Source organism: Mauremys mutica, chromosome 1 (genome assembly GCF_020497125.1).
Source record: "Mauremys mutica isolate MM-2020 ecotype Southern chromosome 1, ASM2049712v1, whole genome shotgun sequence".
NCBI classification, from domain to species: Eukaryota; Metazoa; Chordata; order Testudines; family Geoemydidae; genus Mauremys; species Mauremys mutica.
In genome coordinates this window covers 221,714,441-221,728,637 of record NC_059072.1, presented here as the reverse complement: position 1 = coordinate 221,728,637, position 14,197 = coordinate 221,714,441, and the positions used below count along the sequence as shown (strand labels likewise).

General features: G+C 42.9%; 1 protein-coding gene across 5 annotated transcripts in view; it reads right to left on the bottom strand.

Moving 5' to 3' along the window:
- KLHL15 (kelch like family member 15) overlaps positions 1–13,442 on the bottom strand; it is a 38,577-nt gene extending 25,135 nt beyond the window's left edge. For 2 of the 5 annotated variants that reach the window (XM_045008212.1, XM_045008138.1), the window contains exons 1-2: positions 13,095–13,356; positions 3,483–4,194 (exon numbers count right to left, since the gene is read on the bottom strand). In XM_045008212.1, coding sequence (XP_044864147.1) covers positions 3,483–4,187 — 705 coding nt within the window. In that variant the 5' untranslated portion in view covers positions 4,188–4,194; positions 13,095–13,356. Of the gene's footprint in view, positions 1–3,482; positions 4,195–12,121; positions 12,178–13,094; positions 13,357–13,397 lie in introns of those variants that run through there. The other 3 variants (XM_045007986.1, XM_045007920.1, XM_045008060.1) reach the window with 3 other exon arrangements.
- Between the last annotated feature and the right edge of the window lie 755 nt (positions 13,443–14,197).

Here is a 14,197-nt window from a genome sequence, read left to right as displayed (position 1 = left end):
AAACTTGTCATTTGATCCAATAAAAGGTATTACCTCACCCACCTTGTCTCTTTAATCTAATGCAACATTTAAGTCATTATTAAAAAACTGTATTTGAATTATACACCGCTACCTTGATATAACGCTACCCGAAATAACACAAATTTGGATATAGCCGGTAAAGCAGTGCTCCGGGGGGGCGGGGCTCCGCACTCCTCTGGATCAAAGGAAGTTCAATATAGCACCGTTTCACCTATAACGTGGTAAGATTTTTTTTGGCTCCCAAGGACAGCATTATATTGAGGTAGAGGTGTATTTATTCTATATATGCCTACAGGTTAGTATAGGCACATAATGTAAATTAAGTAAACTATACAATTATTACAATCTGTTCAGAAGAAAACAAAATGAAAGTGTAGCAAACATCTCTCATGTAATTAGCTGCTTCTTATACTTAAAAAAAAATTCTGATAAATTTAGGCATTAGTGCTTAAATATACATTTACACACAGAAAGGGCCAAATCCTGCAAACCTCTGTTCACCCATGTACCTCCACTAAAGTTTTGGAACTACTTAAGTGAGATAATCCAACTCAGAACAGGTCTACTCGATAAATACTGTATTTACCAGATACCAAGACCAAAGTTGAACTACAAAGCAAATTACATTCCCCCCCCCCCCCAAAAAAACATTTAAATATATTAATCCAAGGAGAATATGGCAAAAAACAACGAAACTCAAAGTTATGACGGAATGTACAAAATTCATGTCATGGTGAAGAACAAAAACCCTCATATCAGCTTAATTAAAGGATTCTTGTTTTCCATACCTGTGCTTTCACTAACTTGTGTCCCTCGGCTACACTGAGATGCTTTTTTGGGGGGTAATTTTCTATTATTGATAAATATTTGCTCTTTCAAAAGCCTGAAATGTTTTTTACACTATTAATTTAGCAATTGACGGATCCTCTTCTGATCTTTGAGGCTATATACATCTCATTTGATCAGTGAAGCACTTTTGGGATCCAAGGAATTACAAGTAAATTATAGACAAACAACAAAATTGTTAGCAAATGTCAATGGGACTACATGTAGCATGCAAAATCAAGCGTGTGTGTAAGTCTTTACAGGATCAGGACTCTTACTCCAAATTTCTCAGTATTTGCTACAGGTGCTGATGCACAAGACAAAAAACCCACTGCAAGTGTTAGTTTTCAATTGCAGGTTAAAAAAAATAATCTACATTTTATTTGTAAATTGAAAAAATCCAATATGGAAAGGAACACCAAGTTGTTGTTTCAAAGTTTGTTTTCAGAACTGTACATACTTTGTGCAGACAACGAAAGTTTAAATATTATTGAAGACCCATTCTGTACTATACATTTTTATACAGCAATACAAAAGAATATTGACTTTAACTGCGTAAAAAGTACAGATTAAGAAAAAAATTTTTACTGTTATGGAGTAGAATAACAGGTATTTTGAAATTAAAATCTGGCTGTAAGAACAGTGTTTATTCTATATCGGCTGATAAGTGGTGACTGATTTGAAAGAACTTGCTGCTAATTTACCCCAAATTTTATTTCCTGAGCATGCGCAACTGTGTTTATAGTGAAATAGAAATGAACAGAGCAAAGTTGCAGCAGGAACAGATATCACTCCATATATCAAATTCTACTCAATTCATTGAAATTGCACTTGTGTAACCAAGAACAGAATAAGAGCCCAAGAATATCAGTTAACTGCTGAAATAGGAGCTCTCTAAGTATTTTTTCTGCCCAATCAAAGCAATGACTTTTTAAATATTCTCTCAGTAAATGAGTAAATTTTTTTTTTTAAAGTTATGCTGGTCCAAATCTACTGTCAATCTCTCCAGCTCCACTGAAGTTTGTGGAGTTATGCTGACATACAAGAGAGGAGGATCAGACACTTGCATGCATGCATGCATACAATCTCGAAGATATTCTCCTACGAGAAGTGCCTTAGTGACTCGGGAGCCTAAATACCATTGCCTTTCAATGAGACTTAGGAACTTCTGAAAATTTCACTTTACCATTTTAACATAAACCAAATGTTGAGTAATAGGTATAAAGTTTTCTTCTTTTATAATATTCATTTATAGCACCCATCACCAAAGTATCTAGTGACCTCAATTAAAGTGTAGGTTTTTAAAAAACATGTACACAATATCTATCTAAAAGTAAATGTCAGTGAAAATTGATTTTGATTATGCTGATGCCCAGTTACAATAATATACCGTATATACTCGTTCATAAGCTGAATTCTTTTAGTAAAAAAGGGAAGCACCAGAGAAGGGGGTCAGCTTATGAAGGGGTATAGAGAGGGAGAGGTGGGATACAGCCCCTCCCCCCAACAGAAGGAGGAAGGAGAGGCAGCACAGCCAGCAGAGACAGAAGGGAAGAGGCAGGGCCAGAGTCTCTCCGCTTCTGGCCACACTGCTCTCCCCCCAGCCTCGGAAGCAGCTGCAGCTTCGGGGCTGGCAGGCTGCAGCCCTGCTACTCAGCCCTGCCCCCCAGAGCAGGCTGTGGCTGCGCTGCCCGGCCTGCCGGAGCACACTGAGGCCATGCCACCTGGCCCAGCCCGCTGGAACATGCTGTGGCCGTGCCGCCCGGTCTGGCCCGCCGGAGCAGGCTGCGGCCACGCTGCCCAGCCTGCCAGAGCAGCTCCAGCCAGGCCAGAAACATCCTCCCCGGCTCTCCCCAGATAAGGTGGGAAGGGATGAGATGGGGAGAGTGTGGGGGTCCCAGGCTAGGGTCATGTGGGGGGTGGTCCCAGGGGTTACTCCCCTGACCCCCAGCTTCTCCCACTCAAAAAATTTCCCCACCAGTTGCTGTCCTGGCCCGTCAGGGTAAGCAGTTGGCGCACCGGGACACTGTGTTTACTTAGGTTTACAGCCGTGCCTTTGGACGCTTGAGGTAAACAAACCATCTTGGCCTGCCAGCGGCTTATCCTGATGGCCCGGGAGCCAAAGTTTGCTGACCCCTGAATTATAGGGTCGGCTTATGAACGGGTCATAAAAAAATTCCATTTTTACTTATCCATATTGGGTGGGTCAGCTTATAAATGAACCAGCTTATGATCAAGTATATACAGTAGGCCCTATCCACTTTGGGCCTCTCAAGAGTTTTCAAAAAAAAATAAAAAAATCAAGCAGCGAGATGTGGACAGCAATAAGAATGACTGAAATAAACTGAACTTCATATGGATGAACTTACTTAAAATGTCCTCATAAGAAATCATTTACAAACAAACACGGTAAACCTACCAGTTCTCCAGTTATAAAACATGCTATTTTCTAAAAGTAGAAGACATTACTTTCAGATATTAGATCCTCTATATATATTATTTGCCAGAAAGAAAAAAAAGTATCAATGCTCTGTCTTTTTTTCCCCCTCCTAACAGGTTTGGGAATCTTACCTATTTAACGGCATGCTGCCCTAGCTAAATGATGAATCCTGCCTATTGCTTTCAAATGCACCAACCTTCTCAAAAACACTGGATGGTGTCATCAAACAAAACCTGATGTTCTGAATGATGGTGTCGGTATGTCTCCAGCGTCTTCTATCATGCCGCAGCCAAGCCTGAACAGCCTCGTACAGCTCTATCTCTGGAAACCTGCTCAGATGATCATTATCCAAATAAGACATAAGCTTTTCAAAGCTCAGATAGGACAAGAAGTCAGGTCTGGACATGAGTGGCACAAAATTCTCTAGCAGAAAGGAGTCCAACTTTTCCCTGACTCCATCGATGTTTACACCAAAATCATCTAATAGTCTCATAATTTCTGCACAGTTTTCTAAGCAGATTTTTGCTAAAAGAAAAGAGCAGCAGAACTTCACCACCTCTATAAGCTGAACATACATGGCAGCCTGCAGAATCTCATGAACAGTGTTCATGCTCAGTTCAATGTTTCCATAGTACATGAATTGGAGGACGTGGCTGAAGCCTGTGGCAGTCAGACCTTTCAAATGGATTTTATCTTGATCTCGCTCCCTCATGTCGGCTGTGAACATAATCCTGAAGTAATCACTCTGGGTGGCAAGCAGGGCTTTATGGGCCTGAAACTGGTGGTCTTCGATGACAAGAGTGACGTCAAGAAGCAATCCCTCCTCATACAGTGCTCTGAAACCAGCAGAGACACTGGTATCATGGATGGCGGAGCTAAACCCTTCCACGTCCCCTGCCATGAATCACCTGAAAAAAAGGAATCAAAGCAGAAAGTGTCAGTTCTAAGAGTTTACAGAATACAAGCTTTTCCAGACCAGATGAACCTTAACATTAATGTCAATTTGTTAAATGTCAATGAAAATAAATTATCTACAAAAAAACACTTCGGTGGGCCACCCTTTGCAGAAAACATCCATTTTTAAATCACTTGTTTTGTTTTACAGCCTTGAAAATCAATTTAACCAACAAAAATGCAGCTAGAACAAGTTTCTAGATATCAAGTGTAAGATAATACATTTATTTCAAATTTCTGGTGCTAAAAGCAGATTAATGTGCAAATGAGATAATACTATTTATATTCTATTAATTTTACATCACTCTATGGCCAGATAATTATGTAATGCCTCCAAAAGCTAGTCACATTGCACGTTTCTTTCCATAGTGATCCCCATAAGAACATATCACTGGAGAGCACAAAACAAACACTTAAGATATTAAAGGCATCTGAAAGGAAGAGAAACTTCTTCATCTTAAAAAAATAAGACTCCATAGGCCTTTACAAAGCAATAATTTGTAAAGGCTTGTTATAGTAGAAGGTGAAAGTATTTCAATTCTCTCATGGAAACAAAGCATTTTGATCAAGTGACTTAGTCTCTATCTTCCCCCACTGTAAAATGGAGATAATTATTTTTTATCTACTTCTTAGTGCTATTTGTGAGGCCTAACTAGATAACAAGTCTGAAGAAGTGGAAAATATACATGGGAGTGCAAAATATTAAGGCCATCAGAAGCACAGTTGAGATTAAAACTCAGCAAATACTTCCGTACTTGTTGGGGGGTTGTTAAGGCTCAACTGCATATTAAGCACTCGATGTTTCTCAGATGGAAGGCATTACATATGTGCTAAATATTTAATGGCAAAACATACATGGAAGTAGGAAATTGAAAAGTAAGAGTATGATGGGACACCATCTTTTAGGGATTTGGGAAGACACCTAGTCAGGAAAAAAAAAATCCTTATTCAATATCTAGGACTTACTTAAATGGGCAAGAGTTTCAGCCTTAACACTGAAATTTCTGGCTTTTTCCAGTTTAAGCCAAGCCATTAACTTTGAGGTGTGAATGTTTTTATATTAATTTAATAAAATTGCCCTTAACTCTGAATTTCCTGCAACAGTCATTACATTAAATTAGTTTTCTGTATTTAATTTAAAAACTAAATGGGTTGTTGGCACAAAGTATTTAAAACTGAAATATATTACAGTGGTGATAAATTTAAGAAATCACTAATTTTCGAAAAATCATTTCTATAAAACTTAAAAATTACCAAACTGATTATATTTAAATATTATGAAGACAAAAATGGCTCATACCTGGTATGCCAAGTGTCACAGATTTAAGACAGTGGTCATAATTAGGGCCCTACTAAATTCGTGGCTGTGAAAAATGCATCATGGACCATGAAATCTGGTCTCCCCTGTGAAATCTGACTATTGTAGGATAGCCTCTTTTGGGTCAGGACCCCCCCGCCAGTTACACCACCAGGAATTTTAAGATTTTTTAAATCCTTTCTTTGTGAAATTTACCAAATGGATTGTAAATTTGATAGGGCTCTAGTCATAATGTTGTCCCCACTCTAAGCCTCACATCTTGACAACTGTCATTTTAACTGAAAATTACTAGAGAGGATTCTGTATGCAGCTCATTCCCCCCATTCCTTAACTGATAGCACAGAAAGGAAAAAAATGCAGCCTACCTCAAGTTCAAATGATGAGTGGGCATTTACAGCCCTGTCCAAAAACATTAGTGTTATTCCCACATTGTTGGATCCTGCTGGCAATCTTCAGGCACAGCAGTACTGATCACAGAAGTGTGCTCTACATGAAATACAGGTTAATCCCTGAACCCTACTAAAATTTCCATCAACAGGAGTAGCCGGAGCAGACTGAAAATGACAATTATTTCAGTAAGTTTCCTTCCACATTCATGATGGGGACAGGCTACATTCAGGGGCAGTGGAGGAAAAGGTATGATCCCCACCAATGTCAATCTACAGAGAGAAGAGAAACTGTCCATCATCACCCCAACACCTATAACTGTGAGACATCATACCTCTGCCTCTGTTGCTCCTGCATATAGCATGTCTCCACCAGCAGAATGAAAACAACTGAAGTCATGTTATTTTCCCTCCTCTGCTGCTCCTACTAAGGAAAACTACTCTGACAAGCAGCTGAGAATGAGCACTATTGGGCGTGGGAAGGGGGGAGAAAGAACCATGCCCCAAACTCCTCACCCCCAGCATCACCAACACTTCAAAAGGAAAGGAGCAGAAAACAGAAACAACAGAAGTCCTCTCCCCAATGAGGGAAAAGGATTTCCCTAGCAAAAATTAAGGAAAGTTCCACTGGATGGTCAATGGCAGCACATATTTGTCTCATAACAACCTAATCCGGGGCAGGCAAACTATGTCTCACGAGCCTAACGGTTTTCAGTCGGCCTGCGAGCTCCCACTGGGAAGCAGGATCTGGGGTTTGCCCAGCTCCAGGGTGCCGGGTTGGGGGCGGCACCATGCCACTCGGCCCCACTTCGGCGCTCTATCATGGTTGGGGGCTGCTCCATGCATAGGAGCCAGAAAAGGGACACCACTGCTTCCGGGAGCCACTTGAGGTACGCGTTGCTCCAAGACTGCACTCCTGAGCCTCTCCCCACGCCTCAACCCTCTACCCCAGCCCTGATCCTCTGCCTGCTCTCCAAACCCCTTGATCCCAGCACGGAGCACCCTCCTGCACCCCAAACCTCTCATCCCCAGCCCCATCCCAGAGCCCACACCTCCAACCAGAGCCCTCACCCCCTCCCACACCCCAACCCCAATTTTGTGAGCATTCATGACCGGCCATACAATTTCTATTTTCCGATGTGGCCCTCAGGCCAAAAAGTTTGCCCACCCCTGACCTAATCTCTCACTCTGTGGACAAAGTACGAGACACGACAAAGAATCCCTGAGGAAGGGTCTTTTTCAAACCACCCTCTGGCCAAAGGAACAGTGTTAGTAGGCTCTACGGCTACATCAGGCTCACCCTCCATGGTTTAATACATAGGTATCATGATGCAGGATATCTGGAGTTAGAAAAGGAAAGAAATGGGTAACAACAGGGTGCCTTGAAAGACTGCTTCATAATGCTCTAAAGAAAGTTGGAAGACAATTAAACAAGAAGGGTGAAAATGCACAGGAAGAGATTGGCAGAAAGAGGAGGGACAAAAAATGCACCATGTTCAAAGGAGCATTTGCTGATTTGCACTGCTGCTCTTCAGACAGAGAGATTCAGAGAAAAGAAGAGGGAAACATGCTCCTTACATTTTAGCATACTGATTACATTCAAGATTTTCATCCATCCATCCCACTGTGATTGTTAAATAGTTAAATAACTGAAAGCACTTGGAAATAAATTACCCCCCCTTAAAATTCTGAATTTACTCTACTTGAAGAGTAGGATGCCTGAAGGCGAGGTGGAAAACATCCTCACAATACATAAAAAATAACCCTGTCTTCAAAGAGTAATGGCTAAAATTCCACTGACATCGTTGGGTCTCCAAAACATCTGCCATCCTGTGAAAATGAGAGGGTTCATTTCCATTTCTAGCCTAAGACTCAATAAAGTTAATGCAAGCTGCCAAACACTTTATTATTACCTAATGTTTCAAAAAGAGTTTAACATTGCAAGTGCTGCTTTTAAAAGAAAAAAAAGTAGAGCATTTAACAAAGACAGACGAAGGATTATTTTTAGTAAATCTTCATTTACCTATCCCAAAATACTTTGCCTTCTGCGTGTCAGATACTATTAAACTCACTTGTCAAGTTTGTAACCAGATTTTGAAGAAATGTGGGAGAAAAGATATTGAAGGAGACTCCTCCATCTTAACACAATATAAAGAATCCTCAGAGCCTCTCTAGTCTCACACAATTTGTATTGAGTGGAAAGAAAAAAAAAAAAAAAGCTATGCATCTCCTACCCCATTAAATACATATCTTGCCACATAACAGAAGTCAGCGGCACTGCTGTGGATACCCACATGGCCCCACAGTATACCAACATTTTTATGGCTGACTTAGAACAACGCTCCCTCAGCTCTTGTCCCCTAACACGCCTACTCTACTTGCGCTACATTGATGACATCATCATCTGGACCCATGGAAAAGAAGCCCTTGAGGAATTCCATCATGATTTCCACAATTTCCATCCCACCATCAACCTCAGCCTGGATCAGTCCACACAAAGAGATCCACTTCCTAGACACTATAGTGCTAATAAGCAATGGTCACAAACACCACCCTATACCAGAAACCTACTGACTGCTATCCTTACCCTACATACCTCAAGCTTTCATCCAGACCACATCACACGATCCATTGTCTACAGCCAAGCTCTAAGATATAACCGCATTTGCTCCAATCCCTCAGACAGAGGCAAGCACCTACAAGATCTCTATCAAGCATTCTTAAAATTACAATACCCACCTGCTGAAGTGAAGAAACAAACAGATTGACAGAGCCAGAAGAATACCCAGAAGTCACCTACTCCAGGACAGGCCCAACAAAGAAAGTAACAGAACACCACTAGCAGTCACCTTCATTCCCCAACTAAAACCTCTCCAGCGCATCATCAAGGATCTACAACCTATCCTGAAGGACAATCCGTCACTCTCACAGATCTTGGGAGATAGGCCAGTCCTCGCTTACAGACAGCCCCCCAACCTGAAGCAAATACTCACCAGCAACCACACAACAAAAACACTAAACCAGGAACCTATCCTTGTAACAAAGCCTGCTGTGAACTCTGTCCACATGTCTATTCAAGGGACACCATCATAAAACCTAATCGCATCTGGCTCACCAACAGAGGCTCGTTCACCTGCACATCTACCAATGTGATATATGCATCATGTGCCAGCAATGCCCCTCTGCCATTTACATTGGCCAAACCGGACAGTCTCTATGCAAAAGAATAAATGGACACAAATCAGACATCAAGAATTATAACATTCAAAAACTAGTTGGAGAACACTTCAACCACCCTGGTGACTCAATTACAGACCTAAAAGTCACAATTCTTCAACAAAAAAACCTTCAAAAACAGACTCCAATGAGAAACTGCAGAACTGGAATTAATTTGCAAACTGAACATCATTAAATTAGGCTTGAATAAAGACTGTGAGTGGATGGGTCATTACACAAAGTAAAAACTATTTCCCCATGCTAATTTTCCCCCAACTCTTACTCACACCTTCTTGTCAACTGTTTGAAATGGGCCATCCTGATTATCACTACAAACGTTTTTTTCCTCCTGCTGATAATAGCCCACCTTCATTGATTAGTCTCGTTAGAGTTGATATAGCAACACCCATTTTTTCAAGGGGTGTGTGTGTGTGTGTGTGTGTGTGTGTGTGTGTGTGTGTGTGTGTGTGTGTGTGTGTGTGTGTGTGTGTGTGTGTGTGTGTGTGTCTCTCTCTCTCTCTTCCTACTGTATTTTCCATTGCATACATCCGATGAAGGGGGTTTTAGCCCACGAAAGCTTATGCCCAAATAAATTTGTTAGTCTCTAAGGTGCCACAAGTACTCGTCATTCTTTTTCCTGATACAGACTAACACAGCTACCACTCTGAAACCTGTCACATTTGAATAGGTATGCAGAGCCCTATTTTTTTAGGCTTACAAAAAAAAATTCTCTGTACCACTAACTTATAAATAGCAATAAACATGGGGTGGACTAATAGGTAGAGTCAAGGACAATTCAAAGACACAGTGAAATTGCTAAAAAATTCATTTATATTGCTGATATCCTCAATCTAAAGCAAAGAGCAATAATATACCACATATACTCATTTATAAGCCAAATATTTTTGGTAAAAAAGTGATGCATCAAAGAGTGGGGGGAAGCTTATAAAAGGGGTCTACACCAAAATTTGATGACTTTAAACTCTATGCAATCATTGAATTGAATATCTAAAACATTGTCATTTTGTTTATCTGGAGCGTTTAAAGGCATGGAGCCCCTCAGCTCCCTGTGGCCACAGTTCACCGTTCCCAGCCAATGGGAGCTGCAGGAAGTGGCAGCTCCCATTGGCTGGGAATAGTGAACCGTGGCCACAGGGAGCTGAGGGGCTCCAGGCCTGCAGACGCTCCAAGTAAACAAAACGTCCCGACCCCCAGCGGCTCACCCTGACGGCCGGGAGCCAAAGTTTGCCAACCCCTGAAGTAGGGTTGGCTTATGACAGGGTCATACATTTTGCTATTTATACCTAACCATCTTGGAGGGGTTGGCTTATAAACGAATGGGCTAATGAATGAGTATATATGGTAGTTTAATTATAACAAAAGTGCTATAAAAATTCCAGATGCAAGTATTTTTCAAAATAATTTTTCCATTCCTCCCACATACATACTTGCAAACTTATATGTAATTCCATTTGCTATTAAAGTGCTACAGCCAATTTCTCAGAAGACAATGATGAAATGACCTTTTTCACGTTTTCAAATAAAAATGCAAAAATTTAGACTTCACATTTCCTCCACCTAAGCAAACCACTCTGTAATGTGACTAGGTAGCCAGGAGCTTTCTCCTCCCTTCCCTCCCTCCCCCTCACACCCGCATGAGACTAGTGTGTTTCTGTCTAAAGGCAATATATAGTCTAATATATGGAGTTTCATATTATAACCCAGTTTGGTCTTGCCTGCAGAGCCTAAACTAAACCATGTTATAGTCCCAAAAAGATCAGAACTGCAATACTGTTTGATAATATGGTTCTAATAAGTCTGGACTTCGAGACTAAGAGAAAGCGTATCATCACATGGTCAGAGCACTCCCATCTTATAACATGATTCACAGTGCATTAAAATTTGCTGCAATAGATGGGCCTTTAAAACCATATTTTAAGATTATAATAAAAAGAATGAACCATTTCTATCATAACCAAAACACAGCTGTAGCTATGGGCCAAACAATCAGCTGTAGTTACCAGTCCAGTCAGAACTTCCTCTAACTCTGCAGAGCTTCTGTCTCATTAACTTGCATTACAAGAGCTTGGCAGATATAAAATTTTAACTTGAAATGACCATGTTATTAATATCCAACAGTGAAATACTGATTCAACTGAAGTCAATAGGAGTTTTGCCATTGATTTCAATGGGGGAAAGGATTTCATCCTAAATAATATGTTGTATATTACAGCCAATAGTATTTGCCTTCCTTTAAATAATTTAGGTATTGGACATGGCATAAAACTGTCCAGCAATGTATTTATTTATTTAGTGTTTGCATATTCGCCAAGCCAAGCAATGAATGTCACAATCAGATCTAACAGTAAATTAGTGATAGTCAAAAAGTGATCCTTTCAATGTGAAGTTATCATTATTAACAAAAAAATTATTAAAATAGCAACATTTAACATTAATAAAATAGCAAGACAAACCTTTGATACCTAATAGCCCTGAACATTTAAATTGATCAGTTTATACTGACAAACTTAAGGGTCTGAATTGTTACCATATGGAAATGTAGTATTATAATAAAAACCACAAAATTCTGAATACTACTGAAAACTCACTTTACAAAGTGCAGAACAAAATAAAGGACATTCATTCCATCTTAATTTAATGCAAATTTTGTACATAGTTTTTTCTTCATCCTATAGTAGTTTTATATTTCCAGTAATCTACTCTGGTATTTCTTTACATGTTTTGATAATAGTTGCTAATCCTACAAATCACATGATATAAATTAATACAATTTTTACTCCCTCGCTGATTACTGAGCAGACTTTTTTTTCTCCCCAATTTACGTTTTTGGGAGACTCCTACAATTTATGTAACTGGCATATTCCTGAATCAAACCTCAAATATCAAGTTGCCCCAATGTATAGAGTAGCAGTTTTCAGAGCCAGGAGATGGGTTACTTACCAATATAAAAATCTTTGGATTCTTCCATCAAGTTGCAAGCATCAGACTAAATGCTAATTAGTGATCTCAGTCATGGCCAAATTTTTGGAACACAAAGCCCACCAGAATTGACACCAGTGAGCAACCCTGTTGCTAACTTCAGCACACAGGCCTGGACTGAATGAACATGAAAACTGAACTAGAACAGACTTCTCCAAAAGAGGATGCACATTGGAAGCTTATACTGTATAGTGCTGTTGGCCACACCACGTGTGTTTCGTGGAAAGAAAGGTTCAGTCTACATGGCTTTTCTCGTCGCTAACTAACCTAACCTCACTTTAAAAGAGGGATAGATTTAAAACGAAAACAAACACAAACTCAGCACTGACCACTTCGCAACCTCCCCACACGTTGTGCTCGCCATTGACGATTTTCCGGGAACAAGACTGATCACCAGGCCAGTCTCCCTCTGGAAATAAAAGGTGTGCGGGAAGGGTGGGAGAAAAGAGAAAGCCCTAGAAGGGCTAGTTTCCCGCGACACCTTCCCGGTGGCAGAAGAGCCAGGTGAGAGGTAAAAAACACCAGAGGCCGGGCAGGACGCGCGCCCACCACGCAGGCCAGAGGCGCACGCACCCTGCTGCAGCCGGTTACACAACCCCGAGCATCCCCCCGCCACCAGAGTGACAGTAGAAACCCCCACCAGGATTATCCCCTTCCCTTGTGCAGCAGCTGCTGCTGCTGCTGGGGACACGCAACAAGCCTCCCGCCACCCCTCACGTGGGGCGGCAAAGGCGGCTGAGCGAGCGGGGTGTCACACCGCCTTTGCCCAGCCCATCGGGGGCGGGGGAAGGAGAGAACACGGGGGCAGGGGGGCAAGGTGTGTAAACCGGCGCGGAAGCGGCTCTACCCCTCGGGCCAGCAGCAGCAGCAGCAGCAGCGGGTGGCGGCGGCGGGGGAGGATGAGAAGGGGGGTCCCGGCAGCGGCGTCACCTACCTCTCAGCAGCAGCAGCACTGAAGACGCAGCTCCGCCCGCCCAGCCTGCAGAGCGGGGGGTCTCGGTGTGACATAAAGACAGGGGAGGAGGAGGCGGCGCGCCCCGGGGGCTGAAGTGCGGGGCAAGGGCTGAGGTGACGCCCGCGGGAGGGTGGGGGGCGCGGCTGGGCCCCTCCTCCCCGCTGCGCCTGCGAGGGAGACGCCGCCGGCACTGCCCAGGCACCAGCGCTCCCGGCCCCTCGCTCGGCCCCGGCCTCGCCCCCCGGCCCCCTGTCTCGCCCCCCGCCGCTCACACTTGTTTACCTTCTTCGCTGCCTAGCACAGCCACGGGCGCCATCTTCCCCCAACGACAGGCCCCCCGCGCCCCGCGTCACTTCCGCCGCCGCCGCCGCCACCTGCGGGAGAGGGAGAGCGGGAGGGGGCGGGATCAGCTGGCGACAGCGGCAGCCCCCCCGTCCCCCTGCGCCTACTGCTCCGCCATTGCCACCTCCACCCCCTTCACTGCCTCTCGCTGTCATCCCACCCTTTCACTCATATCCCACCCACCTTTCATGACCTCACTCACTACACGGCCTCTCTTACTGACACACCGACTGCAACACCACTTCCATCCACCCCTTCCCTGCCTCTCTCTGCACTGCCACCCCCACCTCCTTCACTGCCTCTCACTTCACCCCCACCCCCTTGCCTTTTACTGCACTGTCACTGTCATCCCCACCCCTTACTGTCTCACACTGCACCTTCTACTGCCTCATGCCCTTCATTGCCTCACAATGCACCTCCTACTGCCACACCACCCCATTATTGCCTCACACAGTTTGCCCCTTTATATGCCATACTTCCTACTGCCATCCCATTTACGGCTTCATGCCATGAACTTGCCCCCCACATCCCATTTACTGTCTCTGAGTCTGCTACTGCTGTATGTGCCCCATTTTCTGCTTCACATAATGGAGCTACTGACCCTTAGTCCATTCACTCTCTCATGCAGTGATGCAGGACTCCTAACCCACTCTCAGTGTCACAGAGAGTTTCTCCCATTTACTGTCTCACACAATAAATGTACTGACCCACATTCACTGTTTTACAATAAATCTGCTTCA